The following is a 20,960-nucleotide window of genomic DNA, read 5'->3' as shown; positions in this document are numbered from 1 at the left end:
CCCCCCCCCCCCCCCCGTAAGCTGGAGCATGCAAGTCTTGTATGCCAAGCTTAGACCGGAATTGCTGAAACAGAGAGACGGGGAGAGGCTTTGTGAAACCGTCTGCTACTTGGTTAGAGGATGATACTGAAAGTAGCTTGATCAACCCTTTGTTCAGCTTCTCCTTGACAATGTGGCAATCAATATCAATGTGTTTGGTACGCTCATGAAACACGTGATTTTCAGCTATAGCCACGGCGGATTTGCTATCACAGAATAGAGTTGCTGGTTTGTTTGTATCCACTTGCAGGTCCTGATGGAGGTAGTTAATCCATTGAATTTCGCAGACTGTGGCAGCTAAAGCTCGGTACTCGGCTTCGGATGACGAGCGTGATACCGTTGCTTGCTTTTTGTACCTCCAGGATATTAGAGCTGAGCCTAGAAACACACAGTAGCCTGTTATAGATCTTCTTGTTTCACTACAGGCAGCCCAGTCCGAATCTGAGAAGACTTTGAGTTGCAAGTCTTTGTTGACAGGATAGAAAATGCCTTGCCCGGGTAAGCTTTTGATGTATCGTAATATTCTGTGTGCTGCTGTTAAGTGGTGATCCGTTGGGGCATCTACAAATTGACTTAGTTGTTGAATGGCATAGGATATGTCCGGCCTTGTAGCCGTGAGATATAACAACTTGCCTATCAATCTTCTATAGCAACTGGCATCTGCAAGGGGGGTACCATCAGTGGTGAGTTTTAAGTTGTGAGCCATGGGTGTGCTGGCAGGTTTACAGCCCAAAAAAACCTGCCTCATCGAGAATTTCCAACGCATATTTCCGTTGACATAGATTGAGCCCTCTTTCTGTTGATCGTGCTTCAATGCCCAGAAAATAACCAATGGTACCTAAATCTTTGATCTTGAATGTGCTGTCCAGAAATAGTTTCAATTCTTGAATCAGATTTAGGTTGGCACTTGTCACCAGAATATCGTCAACATATACAAGTAGGGCAATGAAGCTGTCATCCCTTCCTTTTGTGAACAGAGATGGATCCGATGTGGATTGTTTGAAACCATTCTGAGATAAAGCGGTGCTGAGTTTTGCGTTCCATTGCCTGCTCGCTTGTTTGAGACCATATAAAGACCTCATCAATCGACATACTTGGTTGGGTTTTTCACTCTGAAATCCCGGTGGTAAAACCATATAGACTTCTTCGTCGAGATCGCCATGGAGGAAGGCGTTATTGATATCCATTTGATGTATGTGCCATGCTCTTGAAGTGGCCACTGCCAAGAAGGTACGTATAGTGGTGATTCTCGCTACTGGAGAGAATGTCTCGAGGTAGTCTACACCAAGTTGCTGTGTGTATCCTTTTGCCACGAGACGTGCCTTATGTCTTTCTACTGTGCCATCGGCTTTCAACTTGGTTTTGTAAACCCATTTGCATCTAATGGGAATTTTTCCGGGAGGGAGATTGGTTAATTCCCAAGTTTTGTTGTGCTGGAGGGCTTCGAGTTCTGCAGCCATGGCCTTCTGCCAACAATCATGCTTGACAGCTTGATTATATGTCTTTGGCTCACTGATTTATGTCACAGCTATAGAGAACACTTTGTGTGGAAGCTCGAGTGTATCATATGATATAAACTTGGAGAGATTATGAGGGGTGGTTCTATTCCGAATAATGGAATCACAATAAAAATCTTGGAGCCGAGTTGATACCTGTCTTTGTCTAGTGGACCTTCGAGGTTGTGAGGGAGAATCAGATGTGTTTTGTCTCACATCAGTAATACGAACAGGAGCAGGGGCAGGTTCTCTTGAGTGATTAGTAGATAATGGGCTGTTGACAGTAGGTTGAGGAATGGAAGTGTCCAGTAGTTCAAAACTTGCATTGTTGCTGGCAGTATTGCCATTATCAGTACTGTCAGCTTGTGTGTGTACTTGCTGAGGGCTGCCATTAATTGAGTGATCACTATTGTCCACTGGATTATCTCTCGGCTGAATTGGAGTAACAGAAGGAACCTGAAAATCAACATCTTCATGTCCAGTTATAGGAATGAGAGGTAGACACGGGCCATGTGATGTTGGAGTGGGCTCAGCTGTGTTCTGTCTCTGTTCATCAAATGGGAATTGACCTTCATAAAACACCACATCACTTGAGATAAATGTTGAACCATCATGCATATCATATAAAAGATATCCTTTTACATTTGCAGGGATACCAATAAGGATACATTTTCTGCTTCGTGAGGCTATCTTGTGTCTAGACTGTGACAAAGTGGAAGCAAAACTCAAGCACCCAAACACCCTTAGATTGTTCAAGTCTGCCTCTTTCCCATACAATCTTCTATAAGGAGTTAACCATTGCGTTACTGGAGATGGAAGGCGATTAATAATGAAAGCTGCATGTAAGATACAATGTCCCCAAAACTCTAAGGGTAGATTGGCTTGAAAACGTAGGGCTCGAGCTACATTTAGAATGTGTTGATGTTTACGTTCTGCGATAGCATTTTGTTGAGGGGTATTGACACAAGTTTTCTGATGAATTATCCCATTATCAATAAAGAATTCCCTCATGTTGAACTCTAATCCATTGTCACTCCGAATAGTCTTGATAGATAAACCAAACTGATTCTGAACCATTTTCTGGAACATTTTCATTAACCCCTGCACCTCAGATTTGTTTCTCATCAAATGAATCCATGTGTAACGTGAGTAGTCATCAACTATTGTTAAGAAATATCGTTCTCCCCCAAGAGACTGAACCAAGAAGGGACCCCAAACATCAACATGAATTATTTCAAAGCAAGTATTAGTCAGAGTAGTACTCAAAGTGAAAGGAGATCTTTTATGTTTTGCAAAGTGGCATACATCACAAGCTGTGGGCTTAGAATTAACATGAATATCAGTAACAAGATGCATTTTATTCATGGGGTAATGCCCTAACCGTTGGTGCCAAGTTTCAGCATTACAAGTCATAACAAACTGTTTAGTTCTATCAATATGAACTTCTGGTGTTTCAAGCAGCAAGTATAAACCCCCTTTTTCTTTAGCAAAACCAGTCGTCTTCCCATGATTCTCCCGAAGAAGGCAATGATCAGAGGTAAACGTTAGCATATATGAGGTTGAATTTTGAAGCAGCTTACTAACAGATATGATGTTGAACTGGAAAGATGGTATATGCAATACATTCCTCAAAGACAAACTGTTATTCAATTTTATATCACCAATATGCTTGACTACTGCTTGTTTCCCATCCGGCAGATTAACAACTGTATTCATCACAGATTTATAACTTTCAAAAGCATCTAGTGAGCATGCTATATGATCCGTAGCCCCAGAATCTAGGATGCAAATGGATGAATGCAGAGATATAGAGTTAACAGTAGAAAACTTGCATTCAGTTATGGATGAATCCTTGTCAAAGTTTGGCATGAGGGTAACAGCAGCAGTAGTGGGAGACTGAGTTTTTCCCATCTGAGCTTGCAGTAGCGTTATGAGCTTTTGGAGCTGCTCATTAGTGTGATTACTGCCAGAGGAGGAAGCTATCAAGGTTTGCTTCCCTTTTGATTTGTAGCCGGGTACCCAACCGGGAGGGAAACCATGCTTCTTGTAGCATTTCTCGATCGTGTGCCCCGTCATGCCACAGTATGTGCATTTCGCACTCTTGTTTCCACCACCAGTGTAGTTATTCTTTCTATTATTTTTGAACTGAGTGAAGGCTACCACAATGTCATCTGTGTCCGGCTGTGTTGCTTGAACAGAGTTGGCATGACTGAGGTCCAGGCTATTGAGATTCAGATTAGCAAAATTCAATTGCCTCTCATATTTTTCTGCCATCACAAAAACTTTGTGCATATCTGGCAGAGGATCAAGAACTAGAACCCCGTTCTTCAGTGAGTTATAATCTTCATTCAACCCTTGAAGGAACCTGATCACTCGATCGATCTCTCGTTCGGTCTTTATTTCATCAATAAGATCGCAAGAACAGCGAGGATCGCACTTGCATATTGGCAATGGCCTGAGATCATTCATCTGTTCCCAAAGAATTTTACATTTAGTGAAATAATCATTCACCGAGAGATTACCTTGCCTTAGGGCATAGATTTCAGTCTGCAAGGCAGAAATCCGGTGAGCGTCTTGTTGAGCGAACCTCTTCTTCAAATCATTCCACATATCTCTGGCATTGTGTATGTACATGATGCTCTGCGCGATCGACGAGTGGACAGATTTCACAATCCAAGCACAGATCATAAGGTTGCACCGTCTCCATGCGGCAAACTGTCTGCTCAAGCTGTCCGGCGCAACCGTACTTCCGTCGACGATCGTCCACTTGTTCTTCACCTCCAGTGCGACTTGCATGGAGATGCTCCAACTGGCGTAGTTCGCACTGCCTGTGAGCGAAGGTGACACAAGAATGGCGTTCGCATTTTCATTGCTATTCAAGAACAGCGGATTCTCAATGTCGTCGCTATTGTTCCTTTGAGACGACAAGTTCCTCTGCGGAGATCCCAAATTCCTCTGCAGATTTCGAATGTGAGCTGGAGAACGTTCGATCGGAGATTCCTGAGCAGGAGAGCGCTCGACTGGAGGAGTTCTCCGGCTAGACTCTGCGTTGCCAGCGACGGCAGCTGCGTAGCTTCCCGGTCGCGGCTCTGATACCATGATGCGGAGAGGATAGTAATGTGAAGAGAGCAAGCTGATTGGTGGAAATGGCGGTTATCTTCATTATGCTTCAACACGTGTGTACAAAGTAATATAAAGGGGAGAGGGTGACGGTTGTAACAGATTACAAAGCAAGGATATTTACAAGATTGCCCCTAACTAATCTTTGCTGTCCAATAGTTTGTCTACATAATATGGACGAGGAACATCTAGGTTTGTGGATGGTGGAGCAGTATTCATTTTGCATATTCTAATGGGTCCATGTTGTATCACATACTACATTCGATTGCGTAGAGTTGCTAAGTAAATCTGCATGCAAGTAGCCATTCGTCAAATTTACCCTGAGAATATATTTTGTATTGAACTCAAATTCAACATTTAAAAAAAAAATGAAATTTAGAAAATTGCTACAAACGATTTTAGAAAATTGCTACTAAGGAATTACACCATCATCATCGAACCATTATAAATATCTCTCTTACTCTACATTCATACTTCTATTCTTTCTTAAAAGGTTTTTTTTGTGCATCAAAATTACTCTAAGTGTACGTGCTAATATAAATTCCCACTACAAATTTCTAAAGTATTTTGACAATTTAGTGAAGACTTCAACATAGTCGTAAAATTTTATGTTAAGAGATTAATCTCTGTTAGTCTACCTAAAAAAAAATTCTTGAGAACATGTTTTAAAATTCTTTATAAGTCTATTTAATTTACCAATTACCATATCTAGACTTATGTCTCAAACTAGGATCGCCATAGTACACTGATAATGAGAGATTGATTAAAATTGAACAACTCAAAGATTGGTTTACAGATAATAACTCTACGCTAACATTCTACACAATAGGCTAAATAATAGGCTTGATCAACACAAAATGATGAGCGGAGGTGAGTGGATTTGGGGTGGTGGTGGCTAGCGCCAGTACAACGGCAGCAACGGACACAGTTCGTTCAGAATCGTTGGCAGCTATCGATGATTGAGGAGAGAAAAGGGAAAACCTAACGCTAATCTGATACCAAATGAGAGATTGATTAACATTGAACAACTCAGAGATTGGTTTACCGATAATAACTCTATGCTAACATTCTACACAATAGGCTAAATAATAGGCATGGACTCTAACAGCTATTACTGAGTCTAACACTGATAAAGTCAAGAAATTTTCTAATTATATGTGTGTTAAAACAAATAATCCGTATTGTTAATCTTGCGGAAAAATTATAAATTTGATTTTTAAGGAAAGTATGCATATGTATATATCTTTATAAAATTTGTTGATATATCTGAATTGAAGGGGGAGGGAAGATTATTTGAACATGAATTTACCGCGTGTAAACAAGCTATTGTTAAGGGCTTTTTAATTTCAATCCCATTGTTTCAGTAAAAATTAGTTACTTATATTTCTTGAATTGTACTAATGATTAGGAAGTGATTCGAATTCATGATTTTTCAGGTTTGCGCAGTGTTACGTGAAAATAAGATAGTGGGCTTTATTGATGATTTGAAAGTCATAAAAACTCGATTAATGGAAGCATCCAAAGATTTTTTTGTCATCCCAATTGTGGGGAATGCTGGAACAGGAAAAACTACATTTGCCTTAAAGCTTTTTGAAGACCTGGAAATCCGCGAATGTTTCACACATTGCGTTTGGGTTCATGTTTCACGAGACTTTCATAGAAAGCAAAAATTCATTGACATTCTACATCAAATTTCCAAGCAAACAGAAGACTTTAGCATGAAGTTAGAAGATGAGTTGGAAGATAAAGTAAAGGGATTATTAAAGGATGAAAGATATCTCATTGTAGTGGATGATGTGTGGGAAAAAGAAGATTGGGATTCTTTAAAAGTTGCATTCCCTACAAATTTGAAAGGGAGTAGAGTCCTGGTAACCACCTGGAGCAGCAATGTAGTTGATTCTACCTGGAAATCTCATAGTTTAGGAAAGTTGAGCAATAAAGATGGTTGGTTGCTAATAAAAGATAATGTTTTTGGTTCAGAGGGATGGTGTGACACATTAATTGAAGAGCTTGGGATAAAAATAGCAAAAAAGTGCAATGGAATACTACACGCTCTAGTACTGGCAGTTGGTATCCTACGCAATTGTATAACTTCTGCTAGTTGGCAACGAGTGGCAGATAATCCGCTTCTAGAAATTAACGGAGAAGACCAAAGCTACCATGAGCTAGTAAAGTTGAGCTACAATAATTTGCCTGATCAGGAGTTGAAAAATTGCTTCTTATATTTTGCATGTTTTCCCAAGGGACATGAGATTGTTGCTTGGAAGTTAATTTGTTTGTGGATTGCTGAAGGATTCTTTCCAGAAGATGAGTGGGGCCCTTTGAACAAAGAAGTTGAAGCTTTAAACTATTTGAATGTTCTTGTTAATAGAAATCTTGTGATGGTAAAGAAAAGAAGTGCAGATGGTCAAATCAAAACATGTTGCATTCATGACACATTACATGAGTTCTGCAGAAGTGAAGCTGAAAAGACACAGTTATTCCATGTAATGGATGAGGGGCAAAGATTAAATGCAAGAATTCGTTTGAACCGTCTTTGTTCGTATTACACTATGAACATATTTGATGTAGAAAGCAATAATCCATCTGATTCATTCTCCAATCTCTTCAACAAAAGGATGGGTTCATATCAAAATAGTAAATTTGTTAAATCTTTGTTGCTGTCATCCTCGCAAAAGAGTGAGATTCATTCGAAGCCAAAGCAGTTGGAAATCATCCTAAAAACCTTTCAATATCTTGAAGTGTTGAATATTGAATCCCTCAAATTTAGCTCACTGCCAAATGAGCTTTTTTCTAAATACAGAGGTATCAAATATCTTGCAATCACAGCTGATATCAGTTCCATCCCCGAGTCATTCAAATATTTTTCACATTTGGAGAATCTAGTGATCAAAACCACAGAAAGGGCACTAGAAATTAATGGAGGCATATGGAACATGAAAAAGCTAAGGCATGTGCACACCAACACCTCTACGCAATTACCCTCTCCTCCCAAAAGAAGCATTTATAGCGATAAACAAACAGATATCCACACACTTTCTACAATATCACCAAGAAGTTGCACAAACGAGATCTTCAACAAGACCCCCAAACTCCAAAAATTAGGTGTTTGCGGCGATTTATCCAAACTTCTCGAGGAAAAGCAAAATGTTTGCTTGTTCAACAATCTTCAAATGCTAAAATGCCTCAAAAACTTGAAGCTTCATGGCAACTCTGAGAAAGTAGAGTTGAAGGTCACAATGTCCGATAAGTTTCCAAGAAGATTAAGAAAGTTGACCTTGTCTGGTACATTGTTTCAATGGAATGACATGATTGTATTGGGATTGTTGGAGAAACTCAAAGTGCTCAAGTTGGATGACAATGCATTCTCAGGAGAACATTGGGATCTAAGCAGTGATGTTATTTTCAAAGGGCTTCAGTATTTGCGCATTGGTAAGATGAACCTCAAAACATGGACAGCTGTGGACTCAAAGAAAAGCTTTCCAGTTCTTGAAAGCCTGGTTATCAGGAATTGTATTTTCCTACAAAATATTCCACAGGATTTTGCTAACATGGACAGCCTTAAAGTGATGGAACTGTTTGAGGTGAAGGTGTCTGATTTTGCAAGAGAGATTTGTGAGAAAAGGCATGGCAAAACAAATGTCAAAATCAATGGATTCAACCTCTTCATCACTCCTCTTCCGTCACAAGCAACAGTAAGTGTCCAACTTCCATTTTTTTCACTTTTATAATCTTTTTTTGGAACTTCTAAGTTTTTTTTTTTTTTTCAAAACTATGCAGTAAATATCAATTTCATATTCTTTATAAATTCCCATACAAAGTGAAATTGTAAGTTGTGCTAAATCTTCATAAATTTAATTTGTACTTTTACAAGAAAAAAGAAAACATTAATTGTAAATTCGATTAGATCTAATTTATGTTTTGATGGTGAAATTATTTGAATGAACGAGTGAAAGATATGGCAGCAATGGTTGCAAAGCAGGTTAACCATTTAGTATCGTGAATTACTATAAAGTTTGTTTACTATTTTTTATTTATAAAAAGCAAACCTTTTGATTTAATTGAAGTGATAGAAGAAGAATATGAATTTATATGAATCTTCAACAGGTACATAACCAAGCATATGGGAATGAACATGTCAACACGAGAGGATTCCACCACTCCAGCACCTCTATTCAGTCACAAGAAATTGTAAGCATATTGTCACAGCCTCTTCTATTGGATGAAATTGTCTCTAACTTTTTGCATGTTTTGAAAATTTATAACATTAATTTTATTATATTTATATTTTTTGGAACTTTTAAGTTTTTTTCTTCTTTTTTTTTTCAAAAATTATACAGTAAAGATCAATTTCATATTATTTTTAAATTCCCATACAACGTGAAATTGTAAGCTATGCTAAAATTTCATAAATTTTTACTCATACAACCAAAAAAATTACAAAAAAAGGGTAGCTAGAAGAGAAGATATTACAAACACAGAATATTGCCATTTAAACTATTTTTAGAGAGCAAAGTTACTATATGGATAGATGTATTTTTCAGAGAGTAAAATTGTCTTTAAGTTTTTGTATGTTTAGAAAAATTTTATAACGTTGTAAGTTCTATTGAATTTATGTTTTGATGGTGAGATTATTTGAGAGAATGAGTGAAAGATACGCCAACAGAAGTTTCAAAGCATGTTAATTATTTAGTAGATAATGACTCGTGAATTACTAGAAAGTTTGCTCAATATTTTTTTAAAAAAAACTTTTGATTTAATTGAAGCGATAGAAGAAGAAATTGAATTTCTATTAATCCTGTATAGGTAAATAACCAAGCTACCCAAGCATATGGGGATGAAAATGTCAACACCAGTAGATTCGACCAACCCAGCACCTCTACTTCATCACAAGAAATTGTAAGTATTTTGTCTTGGCTTTTTTAACCATACAACATAACCTGATATTGTTTGATAAAATAAGCGATATATATGTCAGAGGGTGCAAAATATGTTTTTTAGTATCTGTTTATGGGGTTTGAACATATGACATTTCATTTGGGAGAGTTACAGTTATACCCACAGGTGCAAAATAGGTTAATTATGTAGCAAAAAAGAATTGTGAATTACTAGAAAGTTTGTTTTTGTTTTCTTTTCAAAAGACCCTTTGATTTAAATGAATGATAGGAGAAGAATTTAGAAAAAATTTCTTCAATATATTATTCCTACAGGCAATCATTATTTCATGAACCATGGTCCACACAGTTATGTGGACCATAAATAAAAAGTACATTTTTAATATACTAAAAGTATATTATTTTTGTACATAAAGTACATTATTTTAGAGTATATTATTTTTGTACTGAAGGTACATTATTTGATATATACTATCAAATAATGTACTTTCAGTACAAAAATAATGTACATTCAGTACAAAAACGATGTACTTTTTATTTTTGGTCCACACAGCATGGTCCATGCAATATTTTACCTCCTACAGGTACATAAGAAATCATATGGTAAGGAAATTAAATAACTGTATCGATTCTTATATTTAAACAATTTTCTTTTCAACATAAAGTCCACAAAAATATTAGATATTGGATTGGGTTATATTAAATAGATCTTCAAGATAAAGTTAGTCGACTACGTGTGTTTTTGTAATATTAAAAAGAAATTGTTTTAAAGTTGGTATAGTGTTTGATTTGATTACCACAAGGTTTCAAGTTCGACTTTCAGTGAGAAACACCTATTAGCCGTTTGGGTTTGATTTGTTCAATTATGAACAATTTATGTTAATTAGTTTATCTATTTATGGTCCTTGAAGTAATACTCCGGCAAGAAGAAGAGTTTGAATTGTTTTTAAATATATTATTCCTGTAGGTACATAAGCAATCAAACAGGGAGGAAAATGTCAACACCAGTGGATTCGACCACCCCAGCACCTCTACTCCGTCACAAGAAATAGTAAGCATATTATATATCATTTAGCAAATATCTTACACATAAAGATTATATATAACATAATCTTTTACTTTGGCTCAAGGCGCTTGTGGTTCTCAAGCAAGGTCTTGAAGTTAGTTTCTTATATATAAACCAATTAATTTAATGTTTTTACTTTTCATTTTAAGTTTCAGAAAAATATTAGATATTAAATTAGATTATTTTAAATATATTATTTGATTATATTTTAATTTAGTTGTACATTTTTGTTCAGGTTTGTGATGATGATTAATTGTTCAATTCGGTCAGCTATGTCAATTGCTTTCTTGAAATAAAAGAATTAGAGTTGATGCGTTTGTTTCTCTTGATGTAAAGAATGTGTGGATCAGAATTGAGAGGTCAGTCAAAGTCTTTAAAACTTGTTCTTTTAATATTTCTTTCAATTATTATTATTATTATTATTATTATTATTATTATTATTATTATTATTATTATATTTTCAGTGGATTGAGCTTGATTGCCTCAGACATGTGGTTCGATGAATTCCCAATCATGAGTGGCGTGCAATCATGTTGAAAGCCAATTTAAGCTAAGTGTGTGTTAGTGATTTCATATTGTTGAATTGGGAGATTATTTTTGAATTTCCAGTTTGTGATTACTTTCGCATGACTTTCATATGGTATTTTGGTATCGTAGTCAATTAAGGAGTGAAGGTTATTTATCGTTTTTCTTCGATGTACTGCATACTTGTCTTGGGCTCTTGGCAGTATGAATTTGCTTGTGACTGAAATAAATTACACACTTTAGACGTTCCATTTCGGTGTTCGTTTTTATCAGTTTTCAAACCATTTATTGTTTATAAATTTCGGCAATTATTATGTGAAACATAAAAATAAGTACATTTAATATATTAAAAGTACATTATTTGTGTATTGAATGTAATTATATAAAATAATATAATTTTATTACTCAAATAATGCATTTTCCCTTAATACAATGTACATTTTTAATAGAGTTTATTATTGAAATGGTCCCTCGACTATTGCGAAATTACCAATTTGGTCCTCGACAATTTGTCGTACACAATTAAGTCCCTCGACTTTGAAAATTTTAACTAATTTGGTCCTCCGTTTATTGTGCCGTTAAACATCCGTTAAAAATTTGGTCCTCCGTTTATTGTGCCGTTAAACATCCGTTAAATCAGGACCAAATTGGTAATTTTGCTATAGTCCATCCGTTAAATCAGGACCAAATTGGTAATTTTGCTATAGTCAAGGGACCATTTCAGTGAAAATTAATTACCAATTTGGTCCCTTGACTATAGAAAAATTACCAGTTTGGTCCCGATTTAACGGATGTTTAACAGAAAAATAAACGGAGGACCAAATTGGTTAAATTTTTTAAAGTCGAGGGACTTAATTGGTCACGAAAAATTGTTGAGGACCAAATTGATAATTTCGTAATAGTCAAGGGACTATTTTGGTAATAAACTCTTTTTAATATTTAAACTACATTATTTGATAGTATACAAAATACAACTGAAATAACTGATTGTTGAATTCCTTGTCAAAATGATGATGACGATTATTATTGTTATTATTACTAGTATTTTCACCCGTGCAATGCATGGAATGAATTTGTTATAATATATTAAGAATATTTGGATCGATATATAATTATATAAACTATAAGATCAAATATTATATAGTGCAATTGAAGATATGTTTTGGACCGATTATGTTTTCTGATATTATCCTTGTTTGAATTATAGGAAATAATTGCTTAATTAATAGCTAATGTGTAGATGTACGCATGCGGTGCTGTAATTTTAGAGATTTTATAGATCTTGTTTAGTGTTTTTATAAATTGTGCAAATATGCTCGTTCTCTAGTAACTCAGTTATAGGAATCAATTTCTATTCTAACTCATATATATGGAAAATATATCAGAATGTATGAATCATATATCTAAACTATTAATCCAAACTTCACTCCAGATTACCAAATGGAGTGTATGGCTTTTTGGAATGATGCGCGTCCAAACTGTTGAAATGCGATGTCCATAACCGTTGATTGACAAACTACTCATGCTTCATATTTCATCAAAGTATCCGTTTCTTATGATATTATGATTTATAACATATAAGAATCGACAAATAAACTATAGTATGAGTCTTCCTTGCATGTAACAAATATCACAAAAATTTAGTGTTCTAAAATAAGTGTATAAATGCAATATGTAGATAATTTGCATTGCATTATATATCATTAATTTTATTACTTGTCGGTTAGTTATTGCAAGATCTTAAGGTACACTTATATTTTGATATTCAGTAAGTATAATTATATTAGATAAAAATTCACCTAGGAGTAATGGGATAATCAATTGAGTGATTGTTGGTTGACCGTAGAGCGTTGATATTCTATGGACAAATAATTGTTTGAAAAAATAGCATAAAATGACATTTTAGTGGCTATATTGTGGTACAAATATATGTGGGGTCTACTTTTGATTTGGGTTAGGTCAAAGTGGATTCGGATTCTTAGTAGTTAGACAAAAAGATGGTGATATATTGTACGCTCAAAAAGAATAATGGGTGAATGAAAAATTGGTTCTCAAAGTTGACCCATTTGAGTTAGAAAAATGGAGAAAAAAAAGCTTTCAAATAGCTTTTGTCCCACATTGGTTTGTGAAGTTGGTTTGCACAACTACTTTTACAAGAGTCTTTTTAAGGCTTATTGAATTGTATGACATAGAGGCTCTCTCTCGCGTAGGGGTGTAAATGAGCCGAGCCGTTCGCGAATAGATTTGTAGTTGATGTGATGTTAACTTGTATTGAGTGCTTTGAACTTTTGAAGTTTGGACTTGTGAATTTTTTTTTAAGTTTTATTATTTATTTATGTATGTTTTTATTAGATATTGAAGAATGAAGTTAAATTGGTCAAATTCAAGCTCGAACTCGAGCTTAAAATTTGAGCAATCAAACTCGAGCTTAAAATTCGAGCAATCGAACCCAAACTCGAGCTCAATTCGAGCTATGTCGAGTCGATCTTTGGCTCGAGCTCGAGTTCGAACACTCGAGCCAATCGAGCCGAGCTCGAGCCACTCAAAAATTTGGCGAGCCGAGCTCGAGCTTAATTTTTTGAGCTCGATCGAGCTCGAGCCGAACTCGAGCTGCCCTGATCTAATCGAGCTCGAGCTCGAGCCACCCCAAGTTCGAGCTCGGCTCGACTCGTTTACACCCCTACATTCTCGCGCGCAGGGGTGCAAATCAAATCCCAATAGAAACGTAGGGAAGAATACATTTTATTTTATTAGGAATTGTATTACTATATTTTAATGTATAATTGTATTAAGAATAGAAATTGTATTACCATATTTTACAATATTACGCAAACCTTAATAGTATAGGAGTCTTTTGGGCGGTAAGTTAAAGTTGAAGATATTATTTTTATTAACAGTATATATTGCATTGCAAGAAAATATATGTACTGTATTATTACGATTAGTAATTTTAATCTAGAATTGTATTATGAATAGGAACATAGGTAAGAATATATTTTATTATGAATTATATTACTATATTTTAATGTACAATTTTATTAAGAATAGTAATTGTATTACCATATTTTACAATATTACGCAAACCTTAATAGTATATGAGTGTTTTGGGCGAGAAGTTAAAGTTAGGGATATTTTTTTTATTAATAGTATAGATTACATTGCAGGGAAAATATATGTATTATATTATTATGATTAGTAATTTTAATCTAGAATTGTAATACAAATAGGAGCGTAGCAAAGAATATATTTTATTAGAAATTGTATTACCATATTTTAATGTACAATTGTATTAAGAATAGAAATTGTATTACCATATTTTACAATATTACGCAAACCTTAGTAGTATAGGAGTGTTTTGGACGGGAAGTTAAAGTTGAGGATATTGTTTTTATAAGTAGTATAGATTGCATTGCAGAGAAATATATGTACTGTATTACTATGATTAGTAATTTTAATCTAGAATTGTATTACAAATAGGAACATAGTGAAGAATATATTTTATTAGGAATTGTATTACCATATTTTAATGTACAATTGCATTACGAATAAGAATTGTATTACCATAATGTTCCCGCTTTTGACGACTTAGATGGAAGGAACTAATGGGAGGATTGCAGCAGGTCACTTTTCGCAACTCGGAGGATCACGGGTGGTAATACATAAAAAACGGCAACACATGGTCCCCCAACAACACAACACACCTTTTCTTTTTTAAATAAGCGTCTGGAAAAAACCAAGCAACTTAACCTTAAGCATGAAAATGGCACACCTCATGTACAAGCGCATTTATGCCTTTTAAATATATATTCCATTTCTATTCCTTTAACCAACCAAACGCTGGAATATAATTCCCAAGTCTATTCCTTCCGCGAACCAAACGCTGGAATACAATTCATATTCTATTCCTTACCTATTCCATTCCTTATGGAATAGTATTCCTATTCCCTTCAAATTCATTCCGTGAACCAAACGTGTTGTAAGTACACAAACCAAGCACCTTAAACACACAAACAAAACACCTTAAAAACACAAACCACGCACATAAAGTTTTAAAATGGCGCACATAAATATTATAAATTTATAACTGACGCACCTTAAAAAAGAAAAGCACACACTTAAAGAAGGAAAACCATGCACCTAAAGCTTTAAACCGACGTACTTTAAATTTCAACAACTGACGCACCTTAAACACACAAATCGCGTACCTTAAGAAAGAAAGTCACGTACCTTAAGAAGTAAAACAACGCACCTAAAGCTTTAGATCAACGCACCTTAAGTTCTCACTGAAGAATTGGCGCACCTTAAGCACAGAAACCACGGACCTAAAGAAGGAAAACCACGTACCTTAACTACGCACCTTAAGTTTGACCAATATGGAAAATTACCAAATTGCCACTGTGTTTTTTAAAATCATTGTTAGTCCTTAAGAGTTAAACGGATGCACCTTAAACTAGAAAGTGACGCACCATAAGTTTTAAACATACACACCTTAAACTATAAATTTACGCACCTTAACCTATTATTTTCGCGACAAAAAATAATCGTCGCAATTTCCGTCATCTCCATTCGTCGTCAATTTATTGGCGCAAAGATTATGTGGAGTATTTACCACTTTACACTAGATATCGCAACAAAATTCATTCTTAGCGTCATTTCCGTCGTAAAGTCAAGATGGAAATATCGGTCGTTGCCTTTTTTGTCACCATTGTGGTGACGGAAATTAATTTCGTTGCAAAATTCGTCACCAAAATGTTGGTGCCAAAGTTTCTCAAATTTTTTTCTCAATTTGCACCAAAAATAGCTACAAAATTGAATTTCGTCACCATTTTCGCCGTAAAATCGTGTTGAAACACATTTTGTCGCAAAAACTATCACGAATCGACAATGAATTACGTTTCGTCGTGATGTTTCCATCGCAACTCACGATTTTTTTTTGTAGTGATTTAAAAAAAAAAAAAAAAAAAAAAGAACTAGAAAGCTAAATCTCAAGCTAAACCATAAAATTTAAATTCCTAAATATTAGTAAAGAGTGAACCTTTAAACCACATTGAAAAAATTAAACCATTAAAGTTTAAAAGGTGAACTCTAACCACAATAGGTGCAATTGATGATAAAGCTAGATGTACTTTATATTATTAAATGTGAGCTCTAAGTGCAATTAATTTTTATATTTAATAAAATTAATGATAATGTTAGGGGCAGCTTATACTATTATGTGTATTTTATATTATTGATAAGTTTAGTCTAAAAGCAAACCAATCAAAACCTTGGAACATAAATTTTGAATTCTATTAGTTCAGTGAACAATTGTGTTATATTTGTTATATTTCATTCTATATAACATTCTTATTAACCCAAAATTCATTTTGTAAACTAAATGTGTTGTTCTAGTCAATCTAGTAATAATCCCAATATTAGGATTAACTCGTACTATTTTGAGGATGATTAGGACTAGGAATGGCAATCGTGACGTTCAGGTTTGGATTAATTTTATCGAATTTCAGGCTTATGAATGGGTTTAACTAAACCTTTTAACATTTTCAAATTAACATTCAGAGTTTTTAATTTTAATAAACCAACACATTTACACTGATAAATATAAATTTATTCAATCAATATAAACCTCATTTCTAAATTCTAACTAAAAAAATTAATATATTTCCAGACTTATTTTGTAATAAATTTGTTAAAATTTGTTAAATTTTATTATAAAATTTAATAAAAATTACTAAATATGAGCTTCCTTAGAAATTCTCTATATATTTTGTTTCACATTCCTTGTGAAACAAAGAATAGTCTTAAATGGGTACAAATATCGAGCTAAGCTAGCCCACTAAAATTTTTCAAGTTGTCCATTCAAGCCATCAGACGTATTGGTTTTGGAACTTATCTTGTTAGTCTGTCAGTTTCGTGCTAAAATTGACATCCCTAATTAGGACTAGCATAGGTCAGAAAATTTTGGATTATGATTATTTTCAAGTCGAGTTAATTTCATTTTTTATCCAAGATTTATATGTGACAGTCCACTTTAAGTCCTTTTTTTTATTAAAACATCCATTGTTAGTCCTAGTATTATTGTGGCGTGACCATTTTTAGTCCTTTATCAACAAAACAGTTTAAATATCGTTAAATACAAAGACATTTCAGTCTTCAATTATGGATGTTTTCAAAAAAAAAAAAAAAACATAAAAAATATAGCGGGTCAACCTACTTTGTATAAAAAAAGATTGAAATGTCTTTGTATTTAATGATATTTCAACGATTTTGTAGATGGAGGACTAAAAAGGGTCATGTCACAATAATATTATGACCAAATGAGGATGTTTTAATAAAAAGGGACTATAAATGGAATTAACTCTTCTCCAGTATGTTCTTAAGTTCTTATGGTGGCATCCAAGCTTTTGTTTCAGGGATGGTCCCAAGCTTGTTTGGTCTACGCGAGTAGCGTCAACTTTAGTGGCGTGTACTGGACCCGGTTACAAGTCATGAGTGACTTTATATGTGGTATTTGGTCAGGTTTTCTTTCATTATTCAACACCATCCGATTGAATAATGATACGCCTCTCGTCCGTATGGCTCTGCGTTTCCCTCATTTGATGCATACATTGGTCGATTTCCAGCTGAAAATTCCTTCCAACATTCCTTCCCCATTCCCATAAAGCTTTGCTACATGTTTCCAATTTGGTGTTGAGTTTGCAGCCCCGGCCTTTTAGAGTTCCAATTAACATTCCAATTTCCTTCCATTAGCCACAAATTCTCAAACTTGAATCTTCTCCTCACTCTTTTGCGATTCGGACGAGTTGGCCATAACAGAAAAGGGAGGTGGTCACTAATAGGGGTGTCTTCATTTTCTCCCTTTGCATTTCCAAATATGTTAAGCCAAGAATCTGAGACTATGATTCTATCTAATTTCTCCTCAACCCAATTAATTAGGTGTGCCTCTGCCTCTACTCCAAGTGAATTTATGCCCCTCGATATCAAATTCCTTCAGTCCGCTTTCCTCTATTGCTTTGTTAAAGCTTTCAATAACCCATTTAGGATGCGGGTGATCTTCCCTTTTCTCTTCTAACTCTTCTGTTGTCGTTAAAATCTCCCATTATTATCCATGGGAGAGAGCTTTGAGAAGAAAGTTCAGTCAAGAGATGCCATGACTCCCTCTTATTGTGCCGTTTAGGATTAGAAACCAGTGAATTTCCACTGGGTAGAATCTGATCCTTCAATAAGGACATGGGCATCTATATGATTTTTGGTGTAAGATTGGATCATGACACGAGTCTGATCTGTCCAAAATAGAACTAGGCCTTCACTTTAACTCAGTTATTATACCATGGACCAGGGTCCACCTTGCAAGGAAGACCCTGGTCATAAACGATATTAAATTGTACTCCGTATATTTTAGTATTGGAATTATGATCTTTCAGAATGTAAATTGTGCTTTTAAATCAAAACACATAATTGTACTAAATTCTAAAAGGATTAAATTGTGTTTTTTATTATTGGAATTGACTGCATTATTTGAAAGAAACTTGTGAATACAAAATAAAATAATCAATTACATATATGTTAATATTGTGTGTTTATAGTATACAAATTGTAAATTTTTAAAAAATAAACTGTGAATATTTAGTACGTAAATATTAAATAATTTGCACACTATGACTAGAGCAGCCCACTTCTAGCATGCCACTAAAGCCCAACTAAAATTTCAGGGCTTGCAATTTATTTTTTGTTACTAGAGTTTCCATAAGAAAAACCAACCTGGGTTTCTTTAAAGTGTCGCTGAGTTGTCAACCTCACCACAGTTCCAGGCTAGGAAATTCTTTTATCTAGGCGGGTCTGACCCGCCTCTAAAGAATTTTTTGATCCATCAGCAGAATAGAAGTCTTCATCCATGATACATATCTCAAGATCCAAATAGGAAACTTCAAGTTTCTTACGTTTAAGATCAGTCTCTTGTGGCCCAATTGAAGATTGGCATTTATCCTTGGCGGGCCTAACGGGGCGGGCCAAAATTGACCCGCAACTCACGCGGATTAGCCAACGCGGGTCGCGGGCTGACCCGCGGGCCAAGAACCCATTAATTAATTTATTTATATATATCAAATAGGAATTAGTACAGTGTTTATATATATTAGATATGTCATTTTTTGTCATCTTTATATTTTTTTTTTACTTAATTTAACATGAAAGTAAAAAAAAAAAAAAAAAAAAAAAAGCTCGCAGGTCGGCCCGTAGGACGGGCTAGGTTTGCATAAATCCTAGCCCGTGGGCCTAACGGACCGACCCGTAAAAGCCCGCTAGAAATTAGACTCGCAGTGGGGCAGGCCTAATGAGGCGAGCCGGCCCACTTTGACAGTACTAATTGTCACGTCCAGGATTGCCACCATTTGCAAAATCCGTATTCTTTTGCAGCATACTGCCTCTTGTGCGTTTGAGCTGCAACCACATCCTCTTGAGATCGTTCACTCCTACAAAAATATCATATAATGTCACACTTATAATACCGGTTTTATAAAATCGCCATTAAAATATTAAATAAAATAAAAAATTAAAAACAATTTTAATGCCAATTTTTATTTTTTAAAAAAAACCCGACACTGTTAATAAATATAGAATTTATCTTTTAATTATAAAATAATATGCTGTCGATTTTTAATAAAATTGAAGTCGTATATAAAATTAGTTTTTTATTTCTTTTTATTTAATATACAACGCCGGTTATTTAATAAACCGACGTCATAATTTGTTTAAAAAATAAATAAACATATATGTTTATATATTTTTAATAATTGTGCACACAACACATGCTCCATTTGTACACGCGAATGTTGAATTCTCCAATTAATCTCATCGATAGATCTGTTTTATTTTTAATTTTAATTTTTTTTTTTTACTTATTCCTCTCTTGGGTGGCACGATTTTTTGAAAAAAAAAAATCAAATTTATTAGCAATCATTATGGTTGCAATAAAAGCATCCCCAAGAAGAATATTTTCACTTTTTTGCAATAGTATAATTACTAACCGTCTGTACAGACAGCTAAATTGGTTCATTGTGATAAATTATGAGTAAAGGCAAATATAATTACCAACCAAAGACTTAATTATTAGTTATAGACATTTCAGAGAGCCTTTTTTTGTGCCTAATCAGAATGCAGAAAAGATGCTTGTGATGGAAGAGTCATGAGAGATAGGCTCCAAGCCTCAAGTCTCTAATATAATCAGTCTACTTGAGCAACTGGCGCAACTTGTAGCAACAAGTAATTGTTAAAGTACGTAGATTCGGACTAATTCTTATTTGGGTTAGTATGAAATCATTTGTAGCACAAACATTAAAAAATGACTTGTCAAATAATTGAGCAACTGGTGCAAGTTGTTGTAACAAGACAAATGATGACAACCTAAACTACTGGCGTTATACAAGGGACCTAAAATATTCTTCATACCATTATTTATTTATTAAAAAATTATTTTTTCAAAATTTTTAAATCTTTTCTTCATTCTATACAAGATTCATCTCGCATCCATCATAGTCAAAGAATGAAAGAATGACAACATTCTTCGTTTGACAAAATAATTGGAAAACAACCTTCTCTGTTCGACAAAGCAAAGAGAAAATAAAGCATTGCCTCAATTTCCTTCTTAGAGAGTAGAGCTCTGAGACAAATGAGCACCTTCTTCTCAAAGATTGATTTTGAACTTTGAAGATGTTAATCATTTAACTACATCCTTCCGCAGTCTCAACATGTCTAGGATTCAAACCCGTGACATCACCTCTGATATTAATTGATGGATCTCATTATTGCACTATGCTTACTTCG

At 34.6% G+C, this 20,960-nt stretch overlaps 2 protein-coding genes across 2 annotated transcripts in view; both read left to right on the top strand.

Annotated features, from left to right (window-relative positions):
- Positions 1-7,872, top strand: part of LOC116005648 — a 161,379-nt gene extending 153,507 nt beyond the window's left edge. The window contains exons 5-6 of the mRNA XM_031245894.1: positions 6,092-7,605; positions 7,680-7,872. Coding sequence (XP_031101754.1) covers positions 6,092-7,605; positions 7,680-7,872 — 1,707 coding nt within the window. The remainder of the gene's footprint in view (positions 1-6,091; positions 7,606-7,679) is intronic.
- An 83-nt stretch (positions 7,873-7,955) lies between these two features.
- On the top strand, positions 7,956-11,390 carry LOC116005600. The gene is made up of 6 exons (XM_031245844.1): positions 7,956-8,350; positions 8,763-8,846; positions 9,462-9,554; positions 10,518-10,601; positions 10,852-10,975; positions 11,081-11,390. Exons 1-5 carry the CDS (start codon positions 7,964-7,966, stop codon positions 10,867-10,869), a joined length of 666 nt encoding a protein of 221 aa, XP_031101704.1. The 5' UTR covers positions 7,956-7,963; the 3' UTR covers positions 10,870-10,975; positions 11,081-11,390.
- The last annotated feature ends 9,570 nt before the right edge of the window (positions 11,391-20,960 follow it).

This window comes from Ipomoea triloba, chromosome 15 (genome assembly GCF_003576645.1).
Source record: "Ipomoea triloba cultivar NCNSP0323 chromosome 15, ASM357664v1".
Classification (NCBI taxonomy): Eukaryota; Viridiplantae; Streptophyta; class Magnoliopsida; order Solanales; family Convolvulaceae; genus Ipomoea; species Ipomoea triloba.
This window is presented reverse-complemented; position numbering and strand designations above follow the sequence as displayed.